General features: G+C 34.0%; 1 protein-coding gene across 2 annotated transcripts in view; it reads left to right on the top strand.

The window, feature by feature from the left end:
- Positions 1 to 698: 698 nt before the first annotated feature.
- The window catches only part of LOC143908513 (lipase 3-like), a 29,085-nt gene continuing 17,589 nt past the window's right edge, over positions 699 to 12,194 (top strand). For both annotated transcript variants that reach the window (XM_077426197.1, XM_077426198.1), the window contains exons 1-5: positions 699 to 851; positions 2,009 to 2,305; positions 2,550 to 2,748; positions 4,198 to 4,312; positions 8,985 to 9,228. In XM_077426197.1, coding sequence (XP_077282323.1) covers positions 2,108 to 2,305; positions 2,550 to 2,748; positions 4,198 to 4,312; positions 8,985 to 9,228 — 756 coding nt within the window. In that variant the 5' untranslated portion in view covers positions 699 to 851; positions 2,009 to 2,107. The remainder of the gene's footprint in view (positions 852 to 2,008; positions 2,306 to 2,549; positions 2,749 to 4,197; positions 4,313 to 8,984; positions 9,229 to 12,194) is intronic.

Here is a 12,194-nt window from a genome sequence, read left to right on the forward strand (position 1 = left end):
CATATCTATCTATCTATCTATCTATCTCATCACGCATATATACCATTTTAAACATATCGGTCGGTTCATTCTGTATACATATAGTCTATCATAACAAAATAATTAATCATTCTCAGTCAAACAATAATAAGTTCTACAATTGTTAAACTTAGTTGCGTTGCTATTATTATTCTGTTGATTATTCTACTGCAAAAGTATATCCTCTTCAGAGGTCAAAAGTCAATGATCACATTATAGAACTATTGACAACTGCAAGGTCATTATATGATTTCATAATTGTTAGTTAATACAGTAACGGAGCTAGAAATTACAGTACTTAATATTCAAAGAATATAAACTTGTGAGCAGAACAAGAAAGTATACAAATTTTTGACTTAAAAAAAATCTAATTTTGCAACACGTAATATTTTTTTTATTGTCTATTATTTTATTAAAAAGTTTTGGCAACCTTAAATGTTTATTCAATTTTATTAAGAAAATAGGGAATAGAGAAGGGCTTTTAAAAAGTTTTCAAAATTTACGTGAATGCATGATGTATACGACTTACTTAGTTTTACTATTTGAAATAGTGGAAAGACTAAAAGAAATTTATATGGTAGAGTAAAAATCTCAAGTTTCGTCACTGAACACGTTACTAATAAGTATATATATTTCAAGGAACGCAACTAATGATTCTTTGTAGTTTTATATTATCTCGTATACTATATAAGCATATACTCTGCATCTTCGTGGAATATATCGTAGGCTGCGATAAGCATGTACTACATCGCTGTTGTAATATTTAAGGATTTTTTGCCATACCCACGACTAAAGATATTTCCTTCAATCTTCTTCAATTTATTACTTAACAAGTATGTGATGTATATTTTGATAAGAGTATTACACGTATAGAAAAAATATTTTGATATTAACTTTAAGTTTGTAAACAGTGAATATATAGACACATTAGACATTGTTACAAACATAGAATTTATATCAACTTTTTATTAAAAAATTATATACTAAGCGAGCAGAGGACGGTAGGAATTAACTTTTCTTTTTAAAGGATTTAATTTACTTCATAATTTTAAAAGATCTGAAATATTTGTGAAGATTATTCATGAATATGTTATTATTCGTATAAAACTTGTCTAAAGCCTTTTGCATATAATAAGCTTTGTTGACAGCTTTGTCGGCAACTTTGTCGCTGTCGCTATCGCTATCGCTATTGTTTATTGTGCAAAGGGCTTAAATCTGTAAAGATTTTATTAAAAGGGCAATATACGTTACTTAAAATTTTTTATACGGACACACGTTATCTTAAAAAACATATTTAGAGATAAAATACAAAAAGTGTTAAGGTAAGCTTATCGAAAAACGAATGTTTATGGGGAATTTTATATTTTAAAGATATCTATATAAGAATATATTGGTATAAAATATCTCGGATATGAAAAATTTCTCTTAATACGACAACAACAGTTTTTGGAAGTTTACTTAACTCATCTACTCTTCTCTCTAATATTCTAGTTTCCACTTTTTACTTTCCATAAGCATATATGTGTATTATATTACACATTATATATATACTATTAAACCTTTGAGTCCCACATTTTATTTATTTCATACCTGACTCCACTTCTCTCTCAAATTATATTTATATAAAATGTGTGATTAATGTTATAGTTCCTATAATTGGATAAAAATTTAAATGTGCTTGTGTATATGCACACATTTCAATGATCAATTTACACCAATCACTTGATACGCGTATTAAATAGTAAATACTAGTAAATTTGTTTGATCATTGGCTGATCGGCTCAAATGAACTATTGCGTATCAAGAGATCAGTGTAAACTAGGCCAATTATTATCTCTAAATCCATTATCCTTCAAAACCTGTTTGTAGGAATTTACAATATTAATTACCTTTATCATTTCTACGATAAAAAATGAAAACCTAAGAAAATAAGATAACGTCTTTAAATTATTGTCGACTCAGCACTCATGGCGTTTGTTTCTCATTGCAGACCGCATTGCAGGAACAAGTTGCATCACGAAAAGTATTTTAAGTGACATTGTGCCGACAGTTAAGAGTTTTTCTACAATCTACTATGCAATAAGTTGATATGATTGCATCAGATATGAAATCCACGTTGCTTGCATTTTTAATTATTATGGCGTTCTCAAAAGGACGATTGCAGGGCATATCGTCCTTTCTTCAAAACGAATTCCTAAATTTTCTCTTTCCTAAGGACCCTGGTTTAGTGAGAGTAAGAAGAATGGATCGAGCCGAAGAAATAAACAGTGGAAAAATATTGGACTTTGTGAGTAAAAATTGTTTTTAATTTAAGTCCTAAATTTACATGTATTTTGTAATAAATTCAATTTATCTTTGTAGTTCTATGATAAATATAATAGATTAAATTATACAATTTCATCGTCTTAAATTGTTAAGCCAAAAGTCTCTGAATATTATATAAATATTTTTTGAGATTTAGAGCAAATCGAAATCGAAATAGAGATGAAACGATAATATTCGATGTTACATATATTATGCTATTTTTTTAGATTGGCCTGATAGAACGATATAATTATCCCGCTGAGGAGCATAACGTGACAACGGAGGATGGTTACAATTTGAAAGTACACAGGATACCTAGAAGTCCATTGTTGGATGGCAAGAAAAAAAAGGAAATTGTATTCATGCAACACGCTCTTTTGGCTTCATCTGATAGCTGGGTATTGCGCGGTCCGGGTAAAGACCTTGGTACGTAGTTGCTGATAACATATGTGGTTGTTAATGTAAGGTACAAATTAATTTAAAGCTTCGTGTAAAATTTCACCATAGCGTTTTTGTGTGGAAAAGATTTCACCTTCAAATCTTATAACTTAAGAATTACTAATGCTTTGACGTTTTGGTAAATATTATGTCCTTTTTTAAATAATTTGTTCGAATATTTTTTTATATAAGAAAATGTTGAGACAGTAATATATTTAATATTATTTTAACCTTGTGTGTGTGTGTGTGTGTGTGTGTGTGTGTGTGTGTAACGCCTGCATTTGGATTTCGCTGTTATAAAATTCTGAAACTCATATATTTGGCTTATTTTACTATTTGAAGGGGAAAAACCAGCAGAAAAACAATTGGAGCCCAAAGGGTGAAAATTATGGTATGTTACAGTAGTGCAACGTTGACCATGCCAATCTACAGCCAAATTAAGGTTAAAATAACTCCCGCAATCATTTTCCATATTCATTTACTCTCTAACTAAAGGGATCAACACGTATTTACGAAAAAAAAAAATAATTCTAATTTTGTTTTTCGAGCACGTACCTCGGGCGATTTTCGGCCTCGTGGTTATATAGTCGGAGACGCAATGTTGTTTTCGAAAGAAAAACGCTTCGTTATACTTGGCCTAGAACGGTGGGATCTATATTTTACTACGAGAGTAGTAAAGTATATATAGAACTAATGATCCCTACCAGTAAAAGATCCTCAGTTGTCGACAGGACAATTTGGTACGCCCATAAAGTAATGTTGCACTAGTGCAACTGTGGAAAGTGTATGCATGGAGGCAGTAGGTTCCGCCCCTCTGCGGGGAGCTCTACTACCGTTAAACAGACACATAGTGTGCCTTGCAAAGTACATGCGTGGACTTTCCATTCGTGGAAAGTTGTAAACCCATGTGGCAACTCGTCTCGCGTGGAAACGGAGCCCCTCCCCTGCCAAGGCTAACTGTTAATTTTCGACATTGCCCACTTGGAACTTGGAACCAAGCAAAGTCCGCAATGTGATAATAGTCGTTGACATTGCCATCGCTGGATGGACTGTTAACTTTGCCCACATCAAACCGGGCAATGTCCGCTAATAAACTACTTTGCCCAGTCGCGTTGTGCAATGCTGACGTTGCCCGGGCAATACCGACACTGCATACTATGCGGATTTTGCCCGTAACATATATACAAATAAAATATATTATTTTTGAAGATTTTTGCTTGCTGGAAATGAGCGTCGAGCGTCAACATGAAATGGCACCTTTAGATTTCAAAGAGGATTACAAAGAAATAAAATAGAACATTAATCAAATATTAAAGTTTTAAAAGTTGTAAAATATAATAATGTTTATTTTAGAAAAAAATAACGATATACATTTTTTTGAATCTGGTATATACATCCTAAATATATAGTGCACTAATATTATCTTTTATATCGCAGCATTTTTACTGGCAGATCAAGGATATGATGTATGGATTGGAAATGTGAGAGGAAATAGTTACTGCAGATCACATGTGAATATGACGATAAAGGATTCCAAATTCTGGCAGTATAGGTAAAACATTAGCGTTAAAAATTATTTTAAGGAAACATCAGATCACAAGTTTATAAATCGATTTTAAACCGAAAGTATAATACGTTCTGCCTAAAACGAGATATTATTTGAAGCAAAATGATAATGTAATCAAATCGTTACTTTGTACTGAATAGAGTATAGTTACCAAGTGATATGAATATAAAGTTAAACATTTCTAAAAGAGTATGCAATAAAGACTGTTAGGATTTTGACACAGGATGAAACTGATATTTCTCGGATAGTAATATATTTCTCAGAACAAGAACTCGTTACAACGGTATAATAAAACGGAAGACAAGTTTGGCGGGAAGCGCCACATCACTCAGAGAGCAAGAACTAAAAATTAACATAGAGACGCATTCTCACACCAATAACGTACTACAGTCATAGATTATAAAATGTATAACAGAACATTGAATATATGCAACACTTCCCCTTAATCTATGACAATTGACCTTTGTCTACATTCAGCCCTAGAGCTCTTACGCAATTTAAGTGCTTTACATTTGATAGACTCTAGGTCAATACATCTGCTGGCATCCGCTCAGATGGTACATATCGCACTTCAATACGGCCGTTTTCGATACATTCTCTAATGAAGTGGTACTTAACATCTATATGTTTTGTACGGCTATGATGAACCGGATTCCCTGACAACTTAATAGCGCTTTGATTATCATTAAAGATGATAATCCTCTTTCCCTTTTCTTTTTCTAGTAGATCGGAGATAAGGTTTCCTAAATATAACGCTTCTTTACTCGCTTCTGTTAATCCTACATATTCAGCCTCAGTAGAGGACTGGGCAACTAAATTTTGTTTTTTACTTTCCCATGAGATAAGACATTCACCCAATTTAAACACATATCCTGTATAGGATTTTCTATCGATTCTGTCGCCTGCCCATAATCAGCATCAACCCAGCCTACGAGATTAAAATCTTTATCCTTACATTTCTTAAACTCCAGACTATAGTGAACAGTTCCTTTTAAATAACGCAGTACTCGTTTCGCACAGTTCCAAAGCTGTTCAGTGGGGCAGTCATTGAAACGACTTAATGCACTAACTACATAAGATATGTCCTGTCTAGTGTTTATTGCGAGATACATCAAACAACCTATTAGATTCTTATAAGGTATATCTTCAGTCTTCTCTTTAGCTTCAGATATAATTTCTAAAAAAAATCGTTTCCGTCGGACTTCGAACAGGATTACATTCTAACATCCCGAATTTGTTAAGTACAAAACCGATATACTGTTCTTGATCAAGATGCAAAGTCCCGGCAACTTTATTTCTACTGATTTTCATTCCCAGGCATTGGCGTGCTTCTCCCAAGTCTTTAATTTTAAATTTAGTACTAAGTTGAGCAACTAAATCTTTCATTCCTTTTTTATCATTATAGAGTATATAAAAATCATCCACATATAGGCATATGATAAGAATAAGGTTACCTATTTTCTTAAAATAAACGCAAAGCTCTATTTCTAAACGTTTGAAATCAAGTTCTATTAACGCCTTATTTACCTTTTTATTCCATGATCTAGATGCCTGTTTTAAGCCATAGATGGATTTTTTAAGCAAACACACCCTGTTCAAAAACTCAGCGTTTTCAATTCCTTCTGGGAGTGACATATATACTACTTCCTCAAGCTCACCATGCAAAAAAGCAGTAGTTACATCGAGATGATTAATTTCTAAATCAAATTGTACAGCTAATGTAAATAAAATTCTTATTGTAGATCGCCTGACTACGGGTGAGAAAGTTTCGAAATAGTCAATACCATAGCACTGATTATAGCCTTTGGCTACGAGTCTAGCTTTATAACGCACACTTCCGTCACATGCACGCTTGACTTTAAATACCCATTTGCACCCAATTACTTTTGCATTCACTGGTGGCTTTACTAATTCCCAGACCCCATTATCTTGCATCGACGACAGTTCTTCTTTCATGGCCATTTTCCATTGTTCTTTGTCTGTCCTCTGCATTGCTTCCTCTACACTGCATGGATCATCCACGTTGCTTATGGCTGCATACATCACATAATCAGGGTACTGCTTAGCTGTTCGATTTCGCTTTGGGTATCTTCTATCAGACTCAGGTTCCGGAATAATTTCTTCCTCGCCAGTACTGTATGTTTCTTCCTCACTGGTATTATTAGTTTCTATCTGGATGTTGTCTGGTGCCTGGACATCTTCCAACTGTTCTATTAATTGTAGATGTTTCTCTTCATCATCATTCATTTCCACTCCCACGGAGTTCGAATCGATTACTTTTCTTACAGCTGGTTCTTTCATGTCTTCCATATCAGACTCTTCCTTGATGCTAGTATCAGGATCTCTTTCATTCTTCTTGTAGTTTTCCAGAAAAATCACGTCTCTTGCTCTGATGATTCTTCTTGGCTTCTCCGGATCAATAAACCTATAGCATTCTTCGCAGTATCCAACAAATATGGCCTTTTTGCTCTTAGAATCCCACTTCGTACGTAGCTGATTGGGAACATGTATATAAGCAGGACAGCCAAAAACCTTTAAGTGACTAAGGTTTATCTTCTTACTGGACCATTTTTCTTCAGGTACCATCTGAGTCACTGCTCTGTGCGGTGCTCTATTTTTAGGTACACAGCTGTTTCACACGCTTCAGCCCACATCTTCTTTCCTAGACCAGAATCCATGAGAATGCTTCTTGCCATTTCGCAGATTGATCTATTTGTTCGTTCTGCAACCCCGTTTTGTTCAGGGGTATGGTACCGTCAACTGATGAGCAATACCATTTTCTTGTAGAAAAGATTGAAACTTCTTATTAGTATATTCAGTTCCATTGTCCGAACAAATTGCCTTAATTTTCAAGTCAGTTTTATTTTCTACCTTAGCTTTAAATAATTTGAACTTTTCAAATACCTGCTCTTTGGATTCTAAGAAATAGGCAAAAATTTTTCTTGTATAGTCATCTACAAAGATGAGCATATACCTTGCTCCTCCTGCTGATACTTCCGACATAGGGCCGCAGACATCTGTGTGAATGAGTTCCAGCTTTTGCGACGTTCTTTCTTCACCAGCACTGATAAACGGGAATCTATGCTGCTTCCCCTGAATACAGGATACATGGTTCATACGATTCATTTCCAAAAAAGATACCTTCCACCATGCCATTCTTTAGCAGATCCATCCCTTTCTGACTCAGGTGTCCAAATCTTCTGTGCCATAGCTCTCTCAAGTTTTCTCCAGCAGAAGACATTAACGCAGCATTCTTGGGTACTGGTTGAGCATGGTCCAATTTGTATATACCACCTTCTTCTGATCCAGTCAGTACAGCCTCCCCTTTTACGCTGCATTCCGCCTCTACAAAGAACTGACAACCTGCAGAACTAAATAATACATGCCAGCAAGGCGAAAGATGCCTGGGATGAACTCGCAAAGGTATTTGAAGACAAAGGTGTCAACCGAAGAATAAGCCTGATCGACTATTTGCTGGACCAGAAACTTGAAAAACATAGTAGCATGCAAAGCTATATTACTGCGATTATGTCAACGGCACAGAAGTTGACAGACATTAACAAAGGCTTGGATGATGATTTAATCGCAGTGGTAATGTTACGTGGTCTCCCAGCAGAATATAAGCCGATGAAAATGGCTTTGGAAAATTCTGGAACAGAAATAACGACAGAAATGGTGCGGAGAAAGCTGCTACAAGAAGATTTGAGAAATAGTTTGCAAGAAGTATCTCCGGGGGAATCTGTTCTTTACACCAAAGGCAAGAAAGCAACCAAAAAGAATTCTAAAGAGAGATTCAAGTGTTATGGGTGTGGTGGCAAAGGACACTTCAAGAATGAATGTCCTGAATTGAAGAAACAGCAAAATAAATCTAAAGAGAAGCCCAGTGCCAAAGAAAGCGACGAAAAGAAGAATAAAGAGTGGACTCTCTTGACAGCTTTAGGTTCATCGTCAGACTTTAATCCGAATGTTTGGTACATAGACTCTGGTGCGTCATCTCACATGACTTTAAGAAAAGACTGGTTGCATGACATGAAAGAAGTTGGAAGTAAGGACTTAGAAGTTACCTGTGCCAATGATAAAAAACTGTCAAGTGCCGGAAAAGGAAACGCAGTGATAAATGTAAATGCTAGGGATCTTAGAGTAATTTCAGATGTTACTTATGTACCAAAACTAGCTGCAAACTTATTATCTGTTTCTAAAGCTGTGAACAATGGTTTATGTGTAGGATTTTGACACAGGATGAAACTGATATTTCTCGGATAGTAATATATTTCTCAGAACAAGAACTCGTTACAACGGTATAATAAAACGGAAGACAAGTTTGGCGGGAAGCGCCACACCACTCAAAGAGCAAGAACTAAAAATTAACATAGAGACGCATTCTCACACCAATAACGTACTACAGTCATAAATTATAAAATGTATAACAGAACATTGAATATATGCAACAAAGACATATGAAAATAAGGAAAGAAGGATATATACTTATAACACGTTTTGTAAACATTAAAATTTGCATCGTATTCTCTTCATTAGCTAGATTGTAAATCTTTCATTTTTTTAATTTTTTTCTCACTGTAAATTGATTGCGTGCATTTGTCAAACAGAGGGGAGAGCGAGAAAATATATGTTTTATATCATAATTCTTATTTTTCAGCTTTCACGAAATTGGAATAAAAGATTTGCCGGCCATGTTCGATTACATTCTCAATTATACAAAGCGAAAAGATTTATATTATATCGGTCATTCAATGGGAGGTACTACGCTACTCACTCTTCTGTCATCAAAACCGCAGTACAATACGAAAATAAAAATGGCTATTGGTCTGGCTCCAGCTACTTTTTTGATAAAAATAACACCTATAACTAACAAAATTGTTAACACTTTTCCAACACTGAAGGTAACTGCCAAAATCTGTAACTTCTTATTACAGGCAATAGTGTTCAAAATACAAGAATCATAATTTTTATTATTTAATGTGCTAAGAATATTCTTAGCTATTATGAGGTAATACTTGAATTGTTTGTTATGGCACGCCGTTTTACTTTTTAATGGCATCAATAATATTCTACACAATATAAAAGTTTCCAAAAATAATTGTTCTAAAAAAAATAGCGATTCTTACTAATGATTTTAAATTATGTCGAACATAATAAAAATTGGACGAATTAAAATTATGTCGGGACATAAAAATAATTCCGAATTTTTATTATGTTCCGACATCATAGTAATTCATCCAATTAAAATTATATCGGAACATAATAAAAATTGTACGGCAAGCCGTTTTACTTTTTAATAGCATAATAAATATTCCATTCAATATAAAAGATAAAAAAATAATAGTCTTAAGAAAAATTACAATAAATTAAAATTATGTCAAAACATCATAAAAATTCGGAATTATTTTCACGTGTCGATATCATTTTAATTCAACCAATTTTTATGATGTCACGACATAATTTTAATTCATTGAATTAAAATTTGATATACATAATAAAAATTGCATGGCACACCGTTTTATATAGAACGCCGTTTTACTTTTTAATAGCATAAATAATATTCTACATAATATAAAAGTTTCAAAAAATAATGTCTTGAGAAAAATAGTTATTCGTACTAATAAATTAAATTTATGTCAAACATAATAAAAATTGGATAAATTAAAATTATGTCAGGACATAATAAAAATTCGGAATTATTTTTATGTCCTGACATAATTTTAATTTCACGAATTAAAATTATGCCTGGACATATATGAAATATAATTTAATTTCAAATTTTTAACACGTCCCGACATAATTTTTATACATCCAATTTTTATTATGTTTGACATAATTTTAATTTGATGAATTAAAATTATGTCGAGACATAATAAAAATTGAATGAATTAAAATTATGTCGAGACATCATAAAAATTGTATGAATTAAAATTATGTCGATACGTAAAAATAATTCCGAATTTTTATGTGTCGACATAATTTTAATTAATTCAATTTTTATGATGTCTTGACATAATTTTAATTTATTCAATTTTTATGATGTTTTTCAATTTTTATGACATCTCGACATAATTTTAATTCATTTAATTTTTATGATGTCTCTCGACATAATTTTAATTCACCTCTATGAAGTTGGCCGGACAACTTCAACGTATCGAACTTTCATTAATTAGAATCGATTGGTGGTCGTTTGGTGGTCTTTGGTGGTCTAGTCCGATCGTTTGGTGGTTAGTCGTTTTCCTGTAAAATAAAAATGAAATTTCCGGTGTGAAGTTAGCCGGACAATTTTTATTTTTCAACCAATTTAACTTTTTTATAGCTCATTCGACGCGGAATCGTTTGGTGGTCACAAATATCATCATAAAAACGTTTGGTGGTCAACCGTTTTCCCAGAAAATAAAAAAACCGTATGCGCATAATGCCGGACATATCACCTCTGTGCCACTAGTCGGAACAATTGTATTTATTACCCAAATTGACTTTGATAGGGCTCAATCGACGCGGAATCGTTTGGTGGTCACGAATATCGTAATTAAAACGTTTGGTGGTCAATGGTTTTTTTAAGAAATAGAAAAAACCGTACTTTCACGCCATTGGTCGCATGACTCCGTGACGTTGGCTCGGTAATTTGATGGATAAACATTATTTATCAATCAAATTGACTTTCATACGTCTCAATCGACGCGGAATCGTTTGGTGGTCACGAATATCGTCATTAAAACGTTTGGTGGTCAATGGTTTTCCTAAGAAATAGAAAAAACCGTACTCTCACGCCATTGGTCGTACACGACTCCGTGACGTTAGCTCGGTAATTTGATGGATAAACATTATTTATCAATCAAATTGACTTTCATACGGCTCAATCGACGCGGAATCGTTTGGCGGTCACGAATATCATCATAAAAACGTTTGGTGGTCAATCGTATTCCTAAGAAATAAATAAAACCGTACTCTCACGCCATTGGCCGTACGACTCCGTGACGTTAGCTCGATAATTTGATAGTTAAACATTATTTATCAATCAAATTGACTTTCATACGGCTCAATCGACGTGGAATCGTTTGGTGGTCACGAATATCGTAATTAAAACGTTTGGTGGTCAATCATTTTCCTAAAAAATAGAAAATACCGTGCGCTCACGCCATTGGTCGTATGACTAATAGCACAGAGTCAATTTGAATCCGCGTCGATTGAGCCGTATGAAAATCAATTTGATTGATAAATAATGTTTATCCATCAAATTACCGAGCTAACGTCACGGAGTCGTGTACGACCAATGGCGTGAGAGTACGGTTTTTTCTATATCTCAGAAAAACCATTGACCACCAAACGTTTTAATGACGATATTCGTGACCACCAAACGATTCCGCGTCGATTGAGACGTATGAAAGTCAATTTGATTGATAAATAATGTTTATCCATCAAATTACCGAGCCAACGTCACGGAGTCATGCGACCAATGGCGTGAAAGTACGGTTTTTTCTATTTCTTAAAAAAACCATTGACCACCAAACGTTTTAATTACGATATTCGTGACCACCAAACGATTCCGCGTCGATTGAGCCCTATCAAAGTCAATTTGGGTAATAAATACAATTGTTCCGACTAGTGGCACAGAGGTGATATGTCCGGCATTATGCGCATACGGTTTTTTTATTTTCTGGGAAAACGGTTGACCACCAAACGTTTTTATGACGATATTCGTGACCACCAAACGATTCCGCGTCAATTGAGCTATAAAAAAGTTAAATTGGTTGAAAAATAAAAATTGTCCGGCTAACTTCACACCGGAAATTTCATTTTTATTTTACAGGAAAACGTCTAACCACCAAACGATCGGACTAGACTACCAAAGACCACCAAACGA

Source organism: Temnothorax americanus, unplaced genomic scaffold (genome assembly GCF_048541705.1).
Source record: "Temnothorax americanus isolate GAGA-0224 unplaced genomic scaffold, ASM4854170v1 Scaffold98, whole genome shotgun sequence".
Taxonomy (NCBI): domain Eukaryota; kingdom Metazoa; phylum Arthropoda; class Insecta; order Hymenoptera; family Formicidae; genus Temnothorax; species Temnothorax americanus.